General features: G+C 37.6%; 5 protein-coding genes across 9 annotated transcripts; 4 read left to right on the plus strand and 1 right to left on the minus strand.

The window, feature by feature from the left end:
• The first annotated feature begins 159 nt into the window (after positions 1 to 159).
• LOC140785626 (uncharacterized) lies at positions 160 to 2,413 on the plus strand. 2 transcript variants are annotated; one of them, XM_073133564.1, is made up of 4 exons: positions 167 to 429; positions 804 to 877; positions 2,047 to 2,138; positions 2,223 to 2,413. In XM_073133564.1, exons 1-3 carry the CDS (start codon positions 247 to 249, stop codon positions 2,117 to 2,119), a joined length of 330 nt encoding a protein of 109 aa, XP_072989665.1. In that variant the 5' UTR covers positions 167 to 246; the 3' UTR covers positions 2,120 to 2,138; positions 2,223 to 2,413. The 2 variants fall into 2 exon arrangements, with proteins under 2 accessions (XP_072989664.1, XP_072989665.1); XM_073133563.1 differs by having other exon boundaries at positions 160 to 429; positions 2,047 to 2,413.
• A 1,268-nt stretch (positions 2,414 to 3,681) lies between these two features.
• LOC140786712 (ribulose-phosphate 3-epimerase, chloroplastic) lies at positions 3,682 to 7,999 on the plus strand. Of its 2 annotated transcripts, none has more exons than XM_073135332.1 (10): positions 3,682 to 4,060; positions 4,354 to 4,468; positions 4,910 to 5,050; positions 5,201 to 5,314; positions 5,789 to 5,867; positions 6,372 to 6,481; positions 6,558 to 6,614; positions 6,990 to 7,059; positions 7,177 to 7,292; positions 7,747 to 7,999. In XM_073135332.1, exons 1-9 carry the CDS (start codon positions 3,945 to 3,947, stop codon positions 7,224 to 7,226), a joined length of 852 nt encoding a protein of 283 aa, XP_072991433.1. In that variant the 5' UTR covers positions 3,682 to 3,944; the 3' UTR covers positions 7,227 to 7,292; positions 7,747 to 7,999. The 2 variants fall into 2 exon arrangements, with proteins under 2 accessions (XP_072991433.1, XP_072991434.1); XM_073135333.1 differs by having other exon boundaries at positions 3,720 to 4,060; positions 7,177 to 7,287.
• A 614-nt stretch (positions 8,000 to 8,613) lies between these two features.
• On the plus strand, positions 8,614 to 11,802 carry LOC140786709 (purine-uracil permease NCS1-like). Of its 2 annotated transcripts, XR_012108689.1 has the most exons (3): positions 8,712 to 8,853; positions 9,812 to 11,530; positions 11,660 to 11,802. XR_012108689.1 is itself a non-coding variant. In XM_073135329.1 (2 exons), the coding sequence occupies exon 2, from the start codon at positions 9,909 to 9,911 to the stop codon at positions 11,442 to 11,444; it is 1,536 nt and encodes a 511-aa protein (XP_072991430.1). In that variant the 5' UTR covers positions 8,614 to 8,853; positions 9,812 to 9,908; the 3' UTR covers positions 11,445 to 11,655. The 2 variants fall into 2 exon arrangements, 1 of the variants encoding a protein (XP_072991430.1); XM_073135329.1 differs by lacking the exon at positions 11,660 to 11,802 and having other exon boundaries at positions 8,614 to 8,853; positions 9,812 to 11,655.
• A 743-nt stretch (positions 11,803 to 12,545) lies between these two features.
• On the minus strand, positions 12,546 to 17,896 carry LOC140786710 (serine/threonine-protein kinase VIK-like). 2 transcript variants are annotated; one of them, XM_073135330.1, is made up of 13 exons: positions 17,756 to 17,896; positions 17,422 to 17,556; positions 16,309 to 16,695; positions 16,152 to 16,226; positions 15,494 to 15,610; positions 15,050 to 15,144; positions 14,642 to 14,762; positions 14,475 to 14,554; positions 13,755 to 13,814; positions 13,557 to 13,678; positions 13,386 to 13,471; positions 13,188 to 13,303; positions 12,546 to 12,921 (listed from the first exon to the last, which is right to left on the minus strand). In XM_073135330.1, the coding sequence occupies exons 3-13, from the start codon at positions 16,630 to 16,632 to the stop codon at positions 12,795 to 12,797; spliced, it is 1,323 nt and encodes a 440-aa protein (XP_072991431.1). In that variant the 5' UTR covers positions 16,633 to 16,695; positions 17,422 to 17,556; positions 17,756 to 17,896; the 3' UTR covers positions 12,546 to 12,794. The 2 variants fall into 2 exon arrangements, with proteins under 2 accessions (XP_072991431.1, XP_072991432.1); XM_073135331.1 differs by lacking the exon at positions 17,422 to 17,556 and having other exon boundaries at positions 17,756 to 17,884.
• Positions 17,730 to 19,470, plus strand: LOC140786713 (uncharacterized). The gene is made up of 6 exons (XM_073135334.1): positions 17,730 to 17,872; positions 17,947 to 18,119; positions 18,210 to 18,296; positions 18,556 to 18,705; positions 18,790 to 18,987; positions 19,087 to 19,470. Exons 1-6 carry the CDS (start codon positions 17,806 to 17,808, stop codon positions 19,213 to 19,215), a joined length of 804 nt encoding a protein of 267 aa, XP_072991435.1. The 5' UTR covers positions 17,730 to 17,805; the 3' UTR covers positions 19,216 to 19,470.
• The last annotated feature ends 51 nt before the right edge of the window (positions 19,471 to 19,521 follow it).

Here is a 19,521-nt window from a genome sequence, read left to right on the forward strand (position 1 = left end):
TACCATCACATTCTCTCTACAGAGAAGAAGGCGCGATTATTGGAGTAACTTTTATTCGCTTCGAAATTATAGGAATTAATTTAGAGAAAAAGAGTGAAATGTGTGATCCAAAATAATTTTTAAAATCAAATATAATAAATTTAAACCGCGAGGACGCCTACTAGATAAAGCGAGTTCAGGGCCTTTTAACATTGCGAACCTGGTTGCGACCGAGAGAGAGAGAGAGAGAACGGTGCAAAGCAAGAGATGGCGGCGGCCGCGTCTTTGTTCCGGCGAGTTCCCTCTCAGCTCGCTTGTCTCCCACGAGCTCTTCTCCCTTTCTCCTCTTCTCTCGAGACTCCCTCCTCGCTTCCCCCCATGGAGGTCCCATCCCTTCCGCGCTTCGCGTTCGGCGCCTCCATGGAGCTCATGGCCGTTCCCAAGAAGAAGGTCAAATCCCAAACCCTCGCCCATTGGGAGTTCTAAATCTCTTACAGCTCTTGGTTATTGCAAATCTTTTTGTGTATTAGGGTTTTGCTTAGTAGCGACAGTTTATGGACTCCAGGTGTTTGTTTGTTTGTTTACTTGTAGTGTTTGGCCTCGTCGAGTAATCTAACCAAATGGTAAATAATTTGTCTCCTGATTAAATTGTTTGTGGTTTACCTTCTTTGACATTATTTAGATTCATCTCCATATGTTTTATGCAATCTGTTGCTAATTCATTATAAACGAAATCTTATTTCTGCATTTATTTATCTCTCACAGTCACCTCCAGTGGAGATTCTAGAATGTTTACTGAACTGTTAAGAGTTGTTAACTCACAGGTCTCTCGCCACAAGAGAGGGTTAAGAAATGGACCGAAAGCTTTGAAACCAGTCCCAGTGATTGTCCGCTGCAGGTAAGAGTTTATAGCTCGATCTTCTCATTGTCATGTTTAAGTCTTTTGTTTAATAAAGAGCCTACTCGAGGGGGGGGGGAACACATAAAATTTGCATCTTATAGTATGTGGTGAATTCTAGTTGGTTATTGTTGAAAGTTACGGGATTCAGCTTAGGGTGCTCTTAAGTTGTCTACAGATTTGAGAGCTGCTATAGTCTTCGGATGATCATTGAAGTTTCAATTTGTCATCACTCTTCAGGTGGAAGGGATTTTTATCCCAACATAAGTGGGATTTGTATCAATATTTTGGAAAACTTTTTTCCAGTTTCATCGTCAGCTGAATAATACATAGATCTTTCGGCAGTACCATAGAACGAATCTGAAAAACCTGCAGTTAACAAAAAAAGAAAAACTCAAACTCATGTTATAATCATTTTAGTGTTGATTGACCTCCTAGGAGTAGTGGCCAACTGGGAAGTGTCAATGGCTGAAATGAACACTGAAAAGTTATGATGAAAGAAGGCCAGAAGTGATAAAATACATAATAGTCCACAAAGCAATATAGTTGGATCCTCCATTGCTTTTAAGTAGTCTCGATGCTCATGTATCAGGATGGTTATCTGTCTTTGGATTTCATGTATCTGCTTCCCAATTAAGGCAGTCTGTTTCCTTCTAACTAATGATGTTCCCATCCCAGGCATATCCCTAATATAAATATCATCTCCCTTTATCTCCTCTCTATATCTACTTATAATTTGTCAGAGATTTTGGATTCTTTTCCCTACAAACTTCATGTCTTTGCCGCTCCGAAGCTGACCCATGGCACAGCGCCCAGCGTGCTTTTAAGAGAGCCAGGTGTCTTTGAAAGAGTTTTTTTTTTTTTGGTAAAGATTTAACTTTGCGATGGTGGTTACGTTCTGCAACAACAATTACTATTAGTATGAATGAGCAGTTTATGTCTAAAACTTGAAATAATCAAGTCATGTATCTACTATCTTCACAACAGGCTGGAAGTGCTATGTAGGTCTTGCCTCTTGTAGATCATTAGCAAGTATAATTCCTAATAAGCTCCTTGATGTAGTATATCTAACTCTTCATGTTGGTGTCTCTAAATTTGAAAAAATAAGTTTCCCTGTTGATTTTCTTGCTCTGATGTTGGATCCAATGGCTTGTTTAATTGCCTTGCAGGAGTTGTGGTCGAGTTAAGCTGCCACACTTTTACTGTTGCAGTGGGGATAGAGGAAGCAGCAGTTCGAGCTGATGCGGCAGATTACAGTTTGGTATGAGATAGTGCAAACGGCTGATGAAATCCGAGATTGTCGTTTAATTTGCAAACTAATAAGTAGTTAGCTTCACCATTGCAGATTGGTTTTGATGAAACCTGAAAAGTCGAAGTCAACTATGCATCTATGTCCATGGTACTGTTGGTTGAAAATTACTCATATAGACTATTTTCAAGTTGGCAATTTCCCTGCACAAGGTTTCTGATATATATTTGTGATGAAAAGATCTCTGATGTTCCTTATCTTTTCCTCATAAAATTCTAGTTTCCTCACTTGCTGCTTCGGACTGTGATGAAGTGCCCTATTTTTGTGGCACTTATTGGCACGGTTGAGTGAATTTTATTTGGACATATCTTCTAAGGATGAAATATTATCCCATGCGTTTTATAGTTGAATTACTAGTTGAATTACTGAAATTTTCTTACCCACCAGCTCTCAACAATTATGATCACAAAAAGGTAAAATATTTTTTTTTCCCTCCTGATTATGTAAACTTATAGTTTTTCTTGATTTTTGATGAAAATCAGAACAAATCTCTCTATGTTTTTCATTTTTTTATTATTTTTAAATCCCTATATATTTGATATCGTGCTTTACTAATATGAAAGCGATAGGAAGCAGACAGTCGCCAGTTCTCACTTTTCGGAATCCCTTCGAATGCAATGACTACAAAAATATAGTGGGCTTTAAATATTTTGCAATTTGGTATATATATATATATATATATATATGTATGTATATTACTTTGGAAGAAAGATTTTGGAAAAGATTAATTTACACTTTTATCACCCAATCTATGCCGTGCATCAATCTTTGAAGGGTAAAAGGAGTAAAATCTACCCTTTAAACTATGGCAAATACTTCAATACAGTTTTAAAATTTATAATTTTAGTCTAACTGTACTGATTTTAAAATCACATTATGTAAAAAAAAAATTAGTTGAGAAGATTTGATTACGTGTATTTAACTTTTGAATTACACGTTTTTTTTTTCTGTTAAAATTTTTCTAATTGTGATAGATATAAATATACTTTATTATATGATATATTATTTAATATTAAACTATTTAAACTTGATTCTTTGAGATAGACTTTAATTTAAATATAATTTTTTATCTCTATCTGTTATTAAATTTAATTTAAATTAATCTTAAACTAATGAGAGATATATATAAATAATAAAAAAATAATCAAATAGATAAAATTTAATTAAACTTTTATCAAGTTAATTATAAAAAATCATCAATACCTCTATTATGATATATATATATATATATATATATATCTCAGTTGAAGATATATATGTCTTTTTACTTAATAAATTATTAAGATAATATAATCAAAAAATAATGTGCAAAATAATATATTTAAAAATAATAATGATCTATTGAATCACTAATATCTTTTAAATTTTTAAAATTTTTATTATATTCTTAAGAATCTAAATCGTTAGTTCTTCGCCAAATTTATTTACCTATACGGTGAGAAAGAAAGAAGTGCTCTTAAACTATAAGTAAAACTAACAACTGGGTTTATTGGTTAGTTTCAGACAATAGTTTCCATAGATGAGGATGAAAGTGTAATTTATGTTTTGAAATCTTTACCGGGACGTAGTAGTCTTCGCCTGAGATTTCTCCACCAAACGAATTGGATAACAGATAAGCAGTTGGGGATTGCGGCTAGGAGTGACTTGTCTCATCCGCAAAGTGTGCGTCACCCACGCCCAATTCCCGTCCCCAGAAACTAAGACCGCTTCCTTCAACTCCCCGCATCCATAGACGCAACGCGAGAATTAGAAATCGAGATGATGTCTGCTTCGAGCGCTTCCGCCTCGTCCTCCCTCTGCTCAACCGCGATCGCCGTTCCTCGCGGCGGCAGCGGTCTCCGCAAGCTCTCGCTCGTCGCACCCACGCTTTCCAGGTCTCGCTTCTCCTCTGTTGGTAATTTCGTCGAACATATAGAGGGAATTGCCGTTTGGATGAGATTAGTTATGGGCTTCTCTTGAATTTGTTGCTGTTTACATGATCTGAAGATACCCAATTGCTCACTTTGGATAAATAAGAAGGGGAAAATTGTTTTTTTGTTTACCTTGGCCCGGTTGTTTGATCTTATTGGGTAGTTGAGGCTTAAGCTAGACGAAAAAGGAACTTCCTTGGAATAATTCGACAAAAGTAGTATGTTATCATGATTATAGATTCTTGTTGGATTCTCAGGAGGAAGTTCCAAACTACTGTGAAGGCATCGGCACGTGTTGATAAGTTCTCGAAGAGTGACATCATAGTGTCTCCTTCTATTCTTTCTGCAAACTTCGCTAAGCTTGGCGAGCAGGTCTGGTTTGAGCCTTTGATATAGTTAGTGAAATTGCTTCAATTCTATAACATATATGTTTTGTGTTCTTTTGAGTTGTTTTACCATTTCACACCACCATTTTTATGAGAGACACCTATCTTGTTTTAAGTGAAATAAGAGAATAACTTATGGAGACTTAATTTTCAAGTTATCTTACATCTTGTTTTTAGTACTTTTATTGTGATGACATATTAAAAGGTATTTAAATTCTAACTCTTTCTTTAGGAAGAAAAGATGATCATGTCGTTCCATCTATCTAAGATCTACTCAGTGCCCGCTTTGTTACTACTTTGTTCTTTTGCATTTTCTTACTAGCCCGTGCAGTTTCACTTATAACCTGCTCTGATGAAGTATGAAAGTATGGCATAAATTCATGTTCCGGTAAGGAGAATTAACTTTGTCATACTTTCACCTATTTAGGTAAAAGCAGTTGAGGTAGCTGGTTGCGACTGGATTCATGTTGATGTCATGGATGGGCGTTTTGTGCCAAACATTACAATTGGTCCTCTTATAGTTGATGCCTTGCGTCCAGTAACTGATCTACCATTGGATGTCCATTTGGTAAATCTTTTAACTTTTTAAGCTTCTTTTCATCCAAAATGCTGACTTACGGATCTTTTCTTGATTATCTGATCTACATACCTGTTTAGGCTGTGGTATTTCCGTCTTTATGAATTGGGCACATCATTATAGCTTGTAAATATGTTTTAGATGATTGTGGAACCGGAGCAGCGAGTTCCTGATTTTATCAAGGCAGGTGCAGACATTGTTAGTGTTCATTGTGAGCAATCTTCCACTATTCACCTACATCGGACAGTCAACCAGGTAACTTTAAGAAGCATAGTCATGTTTGAATTTTGAAAAGCTTTGAATGGAATATCTATGTATCGATCTTATTAAGATGGAAAAGTCATGGATGGACTTCTATGCTTTATAGCTCTTGAAGCTGACATATGGCTAAACCATTGGTGCGAAATATTTTATTTTTTTTCCTTTTTCATTCACATGACTTGTTGAAGTTCTAGTTACATGATATACATATGCATGGAATCATTAGATCCCTAAGATACAGTTTTTTTTTTTCTTCAAGTTAATATTTATGAGGTTAGTTCGGATCTTCTCTTACCATGTTATTGATCATTTTGCTATGTTTTTCCTCAGTTTGTTGTTGTATAGCCCTCAATTGGTCCTTTTATTCTATCTAGACAAGGATTTAATTAGAAATGCCCATTAATAAGCGTAAAGAAGTATTTTTACTGTTTTCAAGAGTCATTTATGTGGTCTTCCTGCTTATTTTAGGTTAAAAGTCTTGGAGCAAAGGCTGGAGTTGTTTTAAATCCTGCAACCCCACTAAGTGCCATAGAATATGTGCTTGATGGTAAGAATACATAAGTGTATCATTTAAGACTTACTTCATACTTCTTTCATTTGTGGTGCTCAACTTGATTTAATTGCTAATTTTCATAGCAAGAATTTTTTTTTAAAATTTTTAGCAAATGTTGGTTAGTATTTAATTTGGCATAAAAGGATCAAGATAGACTTAATCAGTTTTATCTTGAGTGTGAAGAAAATCATGTGTTTCTTATTTGAACCAGTTCATGTACAGGATCACAATCATCTGACTGGCTCTTCTCTCCTTACACTCAATGCTGGACCATTTAGAAACTAAAAAATAACAAGGGTTGCAGCAAGTTAGAATGACTCTTTTTGCATACCTGCATAGGCTCCTGTTATACTAATTCTGAATGTGTACTACTTTACCTTTTTATTTTGAAACTTTATTCTGCATCTCTTGTTACAAATTATTTATGGCCTCATTTTTGGCCAAATGTTCAGGCAAGTCAGTAAGTCTAAGCAAATATTCTAATTTTTTCATGGGCAGTGGTGGATTTGGTCTTGATTATGTCAGTAAATCCTGGTTTTGGTGGGCAAAGCTTTATAGAGAGTCAAGTGAAGAAAATTTCAGAGTTGAGAAGATTATGTGCTGAGAAGGTATTGCGGTCCTTCAAAACTTGTCTCTTTTAACTATAAATAGTTGTGTAATCATAGTTTTTCTTTTGGTGTACAGGGCGTAAATCCATGGATCGAGGTGGATGGTGGAGTTGGTCCTTCAAATGCATATAAGGTACCTTTCTTTTCAACTTTTTTTGTGTGAATACTGTTGACATATTCATTGGTGAATGCTATAAATACCAGTGATTTTTTTATGTAGAATAACTATATATGTTTTCTATCTGTTTTAGCTTTACACTACTGTGCCTATGGAATTAATGTGAAAATTGAACCATGATTAAACAAAGGACATGAGAGAGGACATATAAGAAATCAATAAGAAAAATGGGAAAGCCATTGTATCGTGACAGTCATAACAATGCTTCTTGAAGTGTCTTACTGTTTGAATGCCAACAGAATGGTCCTCCTCCAAGTTTTTACATGTCTCCATGTCACTCCAAGTTTGGCTTCTACTTAGATTTATTGTTTGGTCTTTTATGCTTGGCAGGTTATCGAAGCTGGAGCAAATGCTCTAGTTGCTGGTTCTGCAGTCTTTGGAGCTAAAGATTATGCAGAAGGTATGAAATTCTATGCCATTTATTTTCAACATCCAAAGTTGGACTGTTGTTGAACTTAAGGTGCTCCATACCGAGTATATTAGTTTCTTTCTGTTCTTTGATCCTTCCATCTTGCAGCTATAAGAGGAATAAAAACTAGCAAGAGACCTGTGGCAGTACCAGCATGAGCCGAAGTTGCTCCAATAAATTTGTGGGAAGACACTATTATTGCAGCATCACCTGCTCAGTGTAAGGTTTGACAGTGTTCCTACAGCATATATGTATTTCTGACTTTCTGTGAAAAGGCAGCAGTAGCGGATGTTTTGCTTGATTGGTTATAATGATATTATCTTGGAGTACATTGAAGGAATCTATCTTTTACATAAAGGAGACATAATTTGAGATCTTAGAGATATTTTATTAGGTTTAAAGTCATGCGCCAATTAATTCATCTTAGTAAAGCACACATTTTTTTGGAGATATGATATCCTAGTTTTGCTGCCTGCAAAATTATTTTTCTATCTTTTTCTATAACTGCCTTAGGTCCCACACACCTAATTACATGTAAATGACTTCACCTTTAATTAGCATGTCATATGATCTGTGGAAAGCCAGGCCAAACTTTGAATGACCTCTTCTGTTAGAAGTTTCAAATGCTTATTTCTTTCTCGATTTTTTAATTTACTAATTCCATGATCTTGGTTGCAGATAAGAGCAAATACGAAGAGTTAGGAAAGAGCCACATCTGACGAATCTTGCAAAATGTTTCGAGTGTTCCCTGATGTCTAAATTCTGTTGTCAAAGAAATGTTATTTATAGGAGGAAACCCAGACCAGTACAAATAAAAATTTTCACTTCACTTGAGCAGATCAATGCTGCTGCTTCTTTCACTGTCAATGTCGTTGGTGTTCTTCAGATTCTTACAAAATGGAGGAAAAATAAATATATATATTCGTTGTTATTGTCTCTTTTTTTTTTGGGTGCAGATACTGTAGTTTAACCTTGAAATGTATGCATGCAAACAGATGCTTGATATCAAATTGTTCTATTCCATTTCAATGAACAGACTTAAGCATGGAGACTTGTACATGGAAAGCAACCGACATGAGCATTGGTTCTATCTACTCACAATAAATTAAATAAATAAATAAAATCTGCCTCCATTTTAAATAATATCTATACATTTTTTTATTGGGAAATTTATTGCATAACCCAATTATTGGGGACTCCTCCAAATCTTTGATCCCTTCCCCAATCCTCAAATCTTCTTCTTCTTCTTCTTCTTCTTCTTCTTCTTCTTCTTCTTCTTGCATGAGCTCTGGTGATTTGTTTTTATTCAAAGCTTTTGATACCGTCCGTTCGATCCTATTGCTTAAAACAAACTATATTTTGATCTTATGGCGAAAAGATCGTCTCCAATGTAATAGATGCTGATTGAGACGCCTATTGCGTGATGGACTCCTCTGCTAATTATTTGCCTTTTGGAATTGCGACAAAATTTGCCGACCTCTCGTTAGGGTTGATGGAGACTGGAGATTGCTTTTAATCTAACTTGGAAATGGGAAAATTCGAATTGATTCTATATAGTGTTCGTGGTTGTGATGGTTTTGATCCATCCTGCAAAAGATTTTTGAGAACACCTTGTCATATTGCATAGAAAAGCTTACTTTTTAAAACTAGCTCGAGAAAATATCATATTATGATTCATAGCCAAGACAAGGCTGCTCTTTAAAACCCAACAATTTTGCTGTGAAGTGGGAGAAGAGGGTTGACTATTTCCTCCGCTTGAGCCGTCGAGATCAATCCTCTACTCTGGTAAGACCACCATCATTCTCTACTCTGGTCAAAGATTTGAGATGCTTCTTCTTCTTCTTCTTTCTCAAGATTGCCTTTTGTTGATTGTTTAGAACGGAGTACCAATCTCTTTGCAGCAAATAACTGAATCTAGATATTAAAGCAGCTCTTTGAGCAAAGGAATTGTATGGATACTTCTATCCATGTCTTATCTGATGCAATAAGCTAGTGTACAGTTACTTTCTTCCTATTTATTTTTTAAAGTTTGTGCCTCTTTAATTTAGAATTTTTTTACATAATTGCTGTTGTATTTTAACTTTCAAAATAGATCAGATAGCTCTCCCTCTTTCTCTACTGATTGTTTTAGCCTCTTCTTTGATAACCTGTCAATAGAAAAGCTGAAAGCTGAATAGATTATTTCCATTGTTCCTATTATCACCAACATCTGTCAAACTGGCAACTTTAGAACCTGAGACTTTATTATATGAATTTGAACTGTCAAACATATGTTAGCTCAAATGAAAAGATGTAGTCACGTATATCTTTCCTTTTGTGGAGGAGAACCTTGTCAGATGATCCTAAAAGTACACTCTGTTATAAGATACATGGTGAATGCTTGCTTTGTTGGATTCATTACAATCTTTGCCATGTATTTGTACTCAGAGATCCAAGGAGATGACTTCTTTGTAACAGCTAAATTGTGTATATGATTCACACATACAACCTTTTTCTCATTCTATTTGTCTGTCTTCCTGGGAGAGAAGATATGTTTTTGATGTGAATCAAACCAGACCTGATGGACTTTCTGATTATTTATCATAGCCTGGTAAAATAAGACTACAAGAACTAGTAGAGTAGTAATGAAGCCCTTTTGGGGGCTTCTATGTTTGTAGAAGCAATGGCTTACCTCTGATTAGTTTGTCTAGTTGATGTTTTGTGTCTTTTTTATCATTCATCTCTCTTTCTTTTGTCTCAACAGAGCCAGAAGATGACCTGCAGAAGAACAGAGCAATGTGCTGAAGTCTGAATTCTTTCAGAAGTCAGTGCAATACATTCCTCCCTCCTTATATTTTGCCATGGCAGATTCAAACAGAAGAGAGGAAAATGGATTCTCTCTTAAAACAGATTCCAGGCTCATCGGCAATGATCTCAGGTCGGTCCCTGCAGCCTTTCGCACGTTATTTTGGTACGACATCGCAGGCCTCTGGGTTGGAATGGTGGTGTGTGTGCCATCCTACTACATGGCTGGTAGTCTGATAGACCTTGGTATGTCTTGGTGGCAAGGCATTGCCACCATCGTCTGCGGCAACACCATAATTCTGATTCCCCTGATACTCAATGGCCATCCTGGCGCTCGCTATGGCATTTCCTTTCCTATCCTCTTACGTTCAGCGTTTGGGATCCAAGGAGCATATGTTCCTGCTCTTTTCCGTGCCTTAGTCGCCTGTGGCTGGTGCGGCATTGAGACTTGGATCGGCGGCCAGGCTATCTTCCTCCTCCTCCTCCCCTCCTCCCTCAAGCTGAGCTGGTACGCACAGCCCCTGTCATGGCTTGGAATCTCAGTTCTTGAATTCTGCTGCTTCTTGCTCTTCTTGCTTGTGCAATTGGGTATACTCTGGAAAGGCATGGACAGGATAAAGAGTCTTGAGAAGTACTCTGCGCCAGTTCTCATTCTCATGGTCGCATGCCTTTTCTTCTGGGCTTACTGTAAGGCTGGTGGCTTTGGAGAGATGTTGTCCACTCCCTCGCGTCTAAATCCAAACCAATTCTGGCCTGTCTTCCTGTCTTCCTTAACCGCCAGCATAACTACCTGGTCTGGTCTCGGTTTAAACATATCTGATTTCACAAGATTCGCCAATAGCCAGTTTGATCAGATTGTCGGTCAGCTTGGTATGCCTATTTTCATGGGTCTCTTCACATTTTCTGGATTGGCGATCACCTCCTCCACTGCTGTGATTTATGGTCGAGTGATATCCAATCCAGTTGAGCTTTTTGGTGAGATTGGTGGCTCCACCTTAACTGTTGTGATTGCCATCCTGGGGATTAGTCTTGCCACCATCACTACCAATATTCCTGCCAATTTTGTTGCCCCGGCTAATGCTCTAGTCAGCTTCAGTCCCTCCACATTCAGCTTCTTAGGAGCAGCAGCTTTAACAGGGCTTTTCAGCATGGCTTTCCAGCCTTGGAAGATCATCCAGTCCAGTGAGAACTTCATCTACACTTGGCTAGTTGGGTCTTCGATAATCTTAAGCCCAATCATGGGGATAATGCTGACCGACTATTACATCATTCGTCGAATGGTGCTCGATGTGAATGCTCTCTACTCTGATAGTACTCAGGGGCCATACTATTATGTGGGAGGATACAATATTGCTGCATTTTCGACGTTGATCATCTGTGTGGCGCCCACTGTACCGGGTTTGCTTCATAAGACTGGAATCATTGCATCAACTTCTGAGGCATTCTTGGCCATCTATGACAATGCCTGGTTTTTTGGCATCTTTTCTGCATCAATCATCTATTGGCTTCTTTCCCAAGGGAGAAGGAATAGTAAGGCTTGCGTCGATCCATCAATGTTGGAATCACTCCAGCCCACAACTAGTATACTATAACAGCAGCTCTCCCAGCTGAAACTCGGGAACATAGGGAATTGTTTCAATTGGTTTCATGCAAGTTAGAGAAAAATAGTAGCTCCAGAGTAAGTTTGGATTCAATTCAACCCCTTCTTCGTATGCTTCTATTATTGTTATACTGGTGTGTCATTCGTTGTATATGAACATATTATATATTCTGGTAGTTCTCAACAGTCATTCTATTACTGTACCAGGTTTTGTTCACAAGATTGGAATCCTTACAATAAGTTAGAAGCATTAACGGCCATCTATGACAATGTCTGGTCCTTTGGCATCTACTTTGCTGCAAAACTATCTATTGGCTCAGCAACTCCAGAATAAGAGTTGATTTAAATCAACTCCTCAGTATATGCATTATTACAGGCATACTGCCATGTAGTTACATAGTTCAGTGAAAAAGGATCTAACTTGCAGAAGTCCTCTGAAAATTGGGAAGTGGTTTATGAGATCTCCCTTGTGCATTATATATTATGGTACTTAAGAGAGCCTAGATGAACCAAAGCCTCCTGTAGATTTTGTGTTGGCTGATGGAGGAACTGGAGACTGAGACAATATGAAAGAACATAACATAGATTTCTTTTTTTGATAAAATGGCGTATCCCTGTATCATTGAAACTTAAAAACAAACCGAGTTGTTGACCTCCAGATAGGTATTAGCAACATAGCTAGAACCATGTGATATCAACAATACAGCATTACGACCCCTCTACATACATACAGCAAGAACCACCTGATATTAATAATACATCTAGACCAGAAAAACAACATAAGAGATTATAGGTATAGGCCAGAACAGTCCTTTAACATTACTTAAATTAGCACAAGGAGACTACATTCTCAAACGTATAACAGGTCAAAATGATAGATCATATAGTCTTGTCAAATATGTCAAGACAATTGCAGGTCTAAAACTTTATTATATGAAAAAGAAAAAGAAAAGAACATGTTGTAACTTTGGCACAGTTGTAGTATGTTCTATATCAGTTTTCATGCCTTTTCAGTTAATGATGCACTAATGAAACTAGTATTTATACAGCTAGGAAACAAACAGTCGAGTGGAGTGTTCTAATTGAGACCTAATGAGTTGAAGAGGTCTGTTGGGGCTTCATATATGCTCTGATCTACAAATAAGCCTTTGGCTTCCAAAAAAGGAGGAAAATAAAACAAGAAAAGGAAGAAAAATGAAAGAAATCCACTTCTTAAAGGAAAATCAACTTTTGTACATGACGCCTTTATGAGCTTTTCAATAATTTTATTGTGAACCCCAACCAATTAAAAGGCACATTTGATCAACACAACAACAAATCTGCAAGATGAGAAGCTTCAGTGCTACGAGGAAAAAATGTGCCAGTGATGATCTGGTGATAGGTTTTCCTTGATCTTTTCAAGCTTCTTCAGAATCTCTAGGAAAGAAGGCCTCTCATTCATATCAGCAGCCCAACATTTCTCTGTCAGCCTGCAAGTCAGTAGACCATCTTTAGAATTTATATGTTGCACTACAAATCCATTGGCATACTACAATACTAACAGAGGAACATGTTCAAAGGGATCATAGTAAGGCTAACTAAAACTTTAGACATAAAGGCTATTCTAGAACACAGACTATGTAAAATCACAGTCCACCAAAAGATAAAGAAAAATAAAAAGGAAAAATCTCTTTGGTTGCTAGAAATGTGAAATGAACAGATATTATAAAGATGTGATAGATAAACTTCTACTTACTCCTTCAATTCCAGTATATGCCCTTTCGCACGAAATGTTGGGCGACGTCCTTCTGCTACATATTTAGCAGCATCATAGGGTTCATGGTTTGAAAATGGTGGGTCTCCTTCAATCATCTACAGCAAAGGAATATAGATAGTTAGAAAGCAGATTTGAACTGTTACTATCTAATCAAACTTCTGTTGCCAATCATACTACCTCATACAATATCATAGCAAAAGAGAAAACATCAACTTTCTTGTCATACTTCCTGTGCTTGAACACTTCTGGAGCCATGTACCGGTCTTCAATTTTCAAAAGAACCATGGTGATTAGTGAAACCAACTTGATAGATCATAGCATTTTCAAATAGAATAAATTTACACTTACAACTTCCAGTTTCTCCAGTCAGTTTATAGACATCAGTAGAATTCTGTACTCTTATGAGCTTACTTAGTCCAAAGTCTCCAACCTTTAAGTGGTCCGCATTGGAGTTCACCAGGAGGACATTTCTGAAAGTTAACTTAACTTAACTAACATTGAAACTACTCAAGTCAGCAGCAGGCAAAAGACAGCAATTTAAATTACCTCGGCTTTAAGTCTCGGTGGACTATAACATTCGGTTCATTATGAAGATAGGCCATTCCCCTGTAAACTCAAGTTTCAGAAAAGAAAAAAAAAAATCACTTAAGGAATCATAATTTCAAATGGTACTCCAGTTTATTACAAAATGAGAGCTTAATCCCTAAGCATGGGTTAGAAGAGTTTCAAAGTTCAATTTGGTCTACTCTGAATAGATGGTTTTGTTTCCACTCCATAAGGAGTGGAAAGGATAAATAAATTAAAGACTGTTTTTGGACATTCCTTTTGGTGTACTTTAGCATGTAAGTCCACTTTCTTTTATCAACTGTTCTGGACAAAACAGACCTAAACATCACAAATGCATTTCATACTAATTACAGACTTCAGTGCAAACCAAACTAACACATAAATAAAGTTACCGAGAAAGATCCCTTACGCTCTTTCATAATTCATAGTTCACAACTTGCCGTGATGAAACGATTTTTCAAACTATTGAACTCAAATGGTGATCAAAGACTGACATTCAGGAAGAGTAGTTGCTGAGAATCGAGGTAAAGTCAAATCTTGAATTTTTGTAAATAAAATGATCTATCACAGAACAAAAGATAGCTATACCCTTGTAAAAAGAGATCCAAATTTCAAAATTAATGCTTCCAACCAAAGTACAACTACGAGCATGTAGTAGCACATAGATCTGACCTAAAAGGACCTCCTCATCCTGATTACCTTGCAATGTCTAGTGCAAAATTAATAGCTATTGATGGGCTGAGGGAGCCCTTTTCCTTCAAATATTGGTGAAGATCACCCTGAAATATCACATGCAAATCATCATTTCTGAACTACAAGGATGCTCTTATTTCACAGCACAGTTGGTTTGGACAGAAAATCCGTACCCCTCGCAGATACTCTGTGATTAGCATCAGAGGCTTCCTTTCTGTGACTGCTCCCAGGAACTGGACAATATTAGGATGGCGCAGCTTCACTAGCAAATTGACTTCATGCCTAAAATCTTGGCTGTAACATGATAACAAGGACCCAATGAGATGTTCTGTTTTATTAGGAGTACTGAACATTTACATGAATATTCTTTCATATGCACTTATAACAAAATAGATAATTAAAAAGCTACCAAAGGTTAAGAAATAACTGATGCCTGATTGAGAGTAACATAATGTATGGTTCAGAATATAAAAATCTTAAACTGAAAAAGAATAACTCTCCATTTTATGTTAAATAGCAGGCCAAAAAGAATTTTTTTCAAAAGAATGCACTTAAGTATAACTGATATATAAGTAACTTACGTCACCAGTCTATCATTAGAAAGAGATTGAAGAATGCGTTTCACTGCCACAGGTGTTCCACGCCAATAAGCTTTCAAAATTTCACCAAAGGAACCCTACAATAATAAGCTAACATCAACAAATGAATAAGGATCAACGAAAGGCAAGCACATGACAGCTAAAACATTGCAAACTTCTTATCGCAAGCCATTTTTTGTTTGAAACATTCTAATTAATTACCTGCCCCGTCCTTAAAGAAAAAAAAGGATGTTATCACAAGTTCACAACAGTATATCTGGAATGCATGAATTTGGAGCCTTCAATTACTTCAAAAACTATTTGTTCTCACTTTATCCACTTAGTCTATAAACATTCTGACAGGAAAAGATTTATGGATTCCCAAAGGTAATGAATTCCAAATCATTAACCAGATACAAACATAATGAGAGGATGAAAGTGTGGAACCTTTCCAATTATTGATGAGTTGGAGAAATCCAACTCAGAAGGGTCAATTTCCCAGTCACACTTGTTAGGAAGTGGAGGTGGAATTGGCTTTGGCTCAAAATGACTGCCATTTTGCCCCTGCAATAAATACGAAGTCATGATCCTTCCATAAGCTTAAGATTCAGAAAATAATAGGAATTATAAATTCTATATTACACACTAAATTATATATTTCAATCGAATAAACGAACTTAACATAGTATATCATATACATTGTTAGCCTGTTATATAGTCTATGTTTCTGGGCAACTGGCCACCTAATATGGTACCAGAGCTAGTTTTTTAGAGTCGTCAATTGAAGCTCATCAAGCACTATTTATTCCGTATTTTCTACTATCTAATTGTGGGATAACTACTTATCTAACAAGTATTACCAAACCAAACAATCAAACAATTAATAAAAAACTTTTTATCCTAACATTTCTATCACAACTTGAGTAAATGAAGGCAATTGAACTGCATAAATTTGACTGTCGAATTTATTAAAAAATTGTTGAAATCTGACTTGTTAATTTCACGATATCAAAACTAAAATTACAATCTAATACTGAGAAACAAGAATGTCCACTGGAATATGGATTCAAAAAAAGAAGAGGACAAACAACGTTAGGATTCATACAAATGACAAACCACCGCATGATTTCAGCAGCTCGACCATCGTAAACTTCTTCGCTCCCTCTGCATCCGCAAGCGGCTATCAATAACAACAAAATCGAACAAAATTAACACAGTCAAGGAAATCCAAGGGGTTCGAGGTGAGAAGACAACAAACACACCGTGTTCTTCCACCGGTCCTGCGCGTTGACGTCGGCGCCGTACTCAAGGAGGCACCTAGCCACGTCGACCCAGCCGTGGAGGGCCGCCACGTGGAGCGGCGTCCGGCTGTCGTAGTCGTACGCCATGACGAGGTCGGCGTCCTCTTCCAGTAGCTTCCGGACGGCGGCGACATCGTTCTGGTGTGCGTGCCAGAGAATTAGCGACGTGCGGCTAACGCTAGCCTTCTCCTTCTTCCTCTCCTTCTCCGACGAGGCCGACGACCACGACGACCCCAACGAGCCTCCTCCGGACGACTCCGACGAATCTCCGCCCCCTCCAGTCATCGTCTCCTCGTTTGATTTCTTGATTTGATCGGATCTAATTGGAGACTTGCGTATCGAGAGGACCTGAATGAATTGGGGAAGGTGAGAGACAGACTCCTTTGTGTCGGCTCTTCTTTAGGAAAGGGACAGATTCTACGATCTAAATCCCTTTCTCTCTCTCTCTCTCTCTTCTCTCATCCGCAGTATTTACGTATTATTATTTCTACGTAGTTTATCTCTTTAATTCTTTCCCGTAATTTCTCTCATTTAGTTTTATTAAGAAACAAATAAAATATTATATAACCAATCGGTTATATTATAAAAAATTTCTCTTTCACATAAACTGAGAATAATTCCAGAAGAAAAAGTGAAGAAAAAATACACACACTCCAATATGAACCTCTTCCGTAAGAACAAAAACGCACTGTGGATTCTATTTATATTTCTTATTATGTCCTTAAATGGCTGCGAGTGCAAATGGTACATGATTCAAAGTATTTGCATAATATTAGCCAAGTCAGCCACTTTGGTGTAGACGATTAAAATATTCAAACATTTCTAACTCTTTCACAAAAACTCTCGTTTCTTATGTGCGTTGCACCAATATTATGCTTCATCATGTGTTTAACATTAGCAAATTAAAAATATTATCTTACACGTGGAATCGGTTAAAAGTACCAGGTGGCTAACTCACTAGCTCATTATTGCAAATATAAAAAATGGAGACCATTAACTTTAATCAAGCAAACGAAAGTGAGAGTTTATGGCCAGATGAGTCACAGTGCAGAAAGAAGAGATTTTTGTTTTTACCTTTTCTTTTCTTTTTTGATGACGGGAATATACGTGGCCACCTTGGATTATTCCAATACGCTCAGTAACGTCTCAAGTTTGTATAGAGATTTCGTGCACGCAGCGGTATATCAAAGCAGTCGCATGCTAAGAATTCTACAGCCAGTAGGAAAAACTCAGGCCACTTAACGTTGAAACAAAGTTACAGTAGGACCAACAACACGTGGTTTTGCTTCCTCATCTAAGCTAAGCTAACAATTCAGGTACTGTTTTAGGAAAAAAATTTAAAACATTCAAGTGGTAGATTGATTGATTGATTGAGTTTGGGACTCAACTATTATATAGTTGTCCGTACCTGTGGAAAGATGAAGCCGAAGTCATCTCCAGAGCTGAGAAGAAAGAGAGATGGCGGAGATTGCAGCAGCTTACAGACCAGGATATCAACATCGATTGCCTCTCGTTCTTGGAGGAGGTAAGCGAAGATGGAAACGAAGTCCCAGTTTCCAACTGGCACGGTATTCCATTAACACCCATGAACTAGTGCAGATAGGAGCCTGCAACATTTGAAGATGACAACCATGAGATGGAGGAGGAGGAAGGAGAATACCGGGATTGCGTGGAAAGGGAACACGTATATTCACGGTAGACAAGCTCCGACGGACATAGTCACCTTCTCGTCGAACATCTCCACCGATCTTCCGCTCTACGAATCACCCGGGGCAAGCTGTCTTTAATTATACTCCATTCCTCTAACTTGTTCATATCCATCCTTCTCTTCTCCTCCTAATTATGAACACACGTAAATGCAGGTCTCATTTGATGAATACCTCCATGATCGGCCCAGGGTATTTCGAGCAATGTTTCCAGACCAAGGCAAAAGCAAGAGATTAAATGATGTGAGAGACTAGCTTCCGTTGTCCTTTTCTTCAATACTGATCGAGTAATTAATTAGGGCTGTCAATCTAACTCAGCATTGAAAATTAATTACTACCTAATAGATATTAATTCAAGCTATTAGATTGAGATTCAATTGTTTAGATCTTTAATTCTATAAGTTTATTAGTTTAAGCTAGGATTTCTGCTGACTTTTTCAGTTTAGCTCGTGTTTGAGTTCAATAAATTTAATAATGTGAAAATTGTAATACCTGATTATAGGAAGAGTGGAGAATTCAGATGCTACCAATCCAATTCCTTCTCCTCACGGCACATCCAGTGGTCGTCATGCGTCTGCGATGTAAATCACAGGGGAAGGAATACCCGCCTGCCGTCCCTCGTCACATAACCACCGTCCTCGAGCTTCAAGCTGTAATTTGGCATTCTTTACAGGCATTAGATTTATACTGCTCCTGTTGTATCATGTCTCAAAATTAAGCTAGGATTTGGTTGCAGACCAAATGGGAGCTCCAAGGCTTGGAGAGAACCAATATGCCATCCCATTTTGCTCTCACCGTGGAAGGGACACTGTACCCAGAAAGAAGAGGCGGTCGCAGCCGTCTCAAGGGCCACCTGGAGATGAGCGTCGGCTGCAGCCTCCCGCCGGTGCTTGCTCTGCTCCCAGAAGAAATCCTGAGAGGCGTTGCTGAGTCGGTGAGTGCTACCAATTAATTATTACACCATCATCCATGGGAGCTCCTTTGGCTCTTAATTACCTGTCAATAAGCCTTGTGCTTCACATCTGGAATGCAGGTTCTGGGGAGGTTGACAGAGAAGATGAAGGACGCTGACAAAGGCTTGCTTACAGACTTCAGGAAATTCCGAAGAGAGAAGCTGACGAAGAATGGGCATCCTAGCAGAGATCCCAACACCATTTCCTGAGTTAAGAGGAGACTCAAAAACATCTACAATATTCCTCTAGCTTAGAAGCAGCAGCATTGATTCTTTCCCAGTAAAGACAGACAAAAAATAGTACAACTTGATGATAGTATACGCTATTTCCATCACCAAGATTCTGTTGAGCATTCACCATCTGATAAGTTTGACAATGGTGGCAAGTTTGACCTATCAAGAACCAGCAAAATGTGAATGTCATGTACTATAGGAAATCAATAAAATATGAACTTTTATGGTGTAGTTTTGTACAGTGGCATTCAATTGATTCAGCTTCACTCTCAGCTGATGATT

This window comes from Typha latifolia, chromosome 4 (assembly GCF_019914945.1).
Source record: "Typha latifolia isolate L0001 chromosome 4, TyphaL0001v2, whole genome shotgun sequence".
NCBI classification, from domain to species: Eukaryota; Viridiplantae; Streptophyta; class Magnoliopsida; order Poales; family Typhaceae; genus Typha; species Typha latifolia.

Excerpts from the sequence above, each read along its gene's own strand:
- LOC140785626 (XM_073133563.1), top strand. The coding sequence starts at position 247 with ATGGCGGCGGCCGCGTCTTTGTTCCGGCGAGTTCCCTCTCAGCTCGCT. Across the intron at positions 430-803 it reads TGGCCGTTCCCAAGAAGAAG|GTCTCTCGCCACAAGAGAGG; the intron begins GTCAAATCCCAA and ends GTTAACTCACAG. Across the intron at positions 878-2,046 it reads CCAGTGATTGTCCGCTGCAG|GAGTTGTGGTCGAGTTAAGC; the intron begins GTAAGAGTTTAT and ends ATTGCCTTGCAG.
- LOC140786712 (XM_073135332.1), top strand. The coding sequence starts at position 3,945 with ATGATGTCTGCTTCGAGCGCTTCCGCCTCGTCCTCCCTCTGCTCAACC. Across the intron at positions 5,868-6,371 it reads CATAGAATATGTGCTTGATG|TGGTGGATTTGGTCTTGATT; the intron begins GTAAGAATACAT and ends TTTCATGGGCAG. Across the intron at positions 6,482-6,557 it reads GAAGATTATGTGCTGAGAAG|GGCGTAAATCCATGGATCGA; the intron begins GTATTGCGGTCC and ends TTTGGTGTACAG.
- LOC140786709 (XM_073135329.1), top strand. The coding sequence starts at position 9,909 with ATGGCAGATTCAAACAGAAGAGAGGAAAATGGATTCTCTCTTAAAACA.
- LOC140786710 (XM_073135330.1), bottom strand. The coding sequence starts at position 16,632 with ATGACTGGAGGGGGCGGAGATTCGTCGGAGTCGTCCGGAGGAGGCTCG. Across the intron at positions 15,145-15,493 it reads ACTCATCAATAATTGGAAAG|GGTTCCTTTGGTGAAATTTT; the intron begins GTTCCACACTTT and ends TTATTATTGTAG. Across the intron at positions 12,922-13,187 it reads CATATACTGGAATTGAAGGA|GCTGACAGAGAAATGTTGGG; the intron begins GTAAGTAGAAGT and ends ACTGACTTGCAG.
- LOC140786713 (XM_073135334.1), top strand. The coding sequence starts at position 17,806 with ATGGCGGAGATTGCAGCAGCTTACAGACCAGGATATCAACATCGATTG. Across the intron at positions 17,873-17,946 it reads GCCTCTCGTTCTTGGAGGAG|ATAGGAGCCTGCAACATTTG; the intron begins GTAAGCGAAGAT and ends GAACTAGTGCAG. Across the intron at positions 18,988-19,086 it reads TGAGAGGCGTTGCTGAGTCG|GTTCTGGGGAGGTTGACAGA; the intron begins GTGAGTGCTACC and ends TCTGGAATGCAG.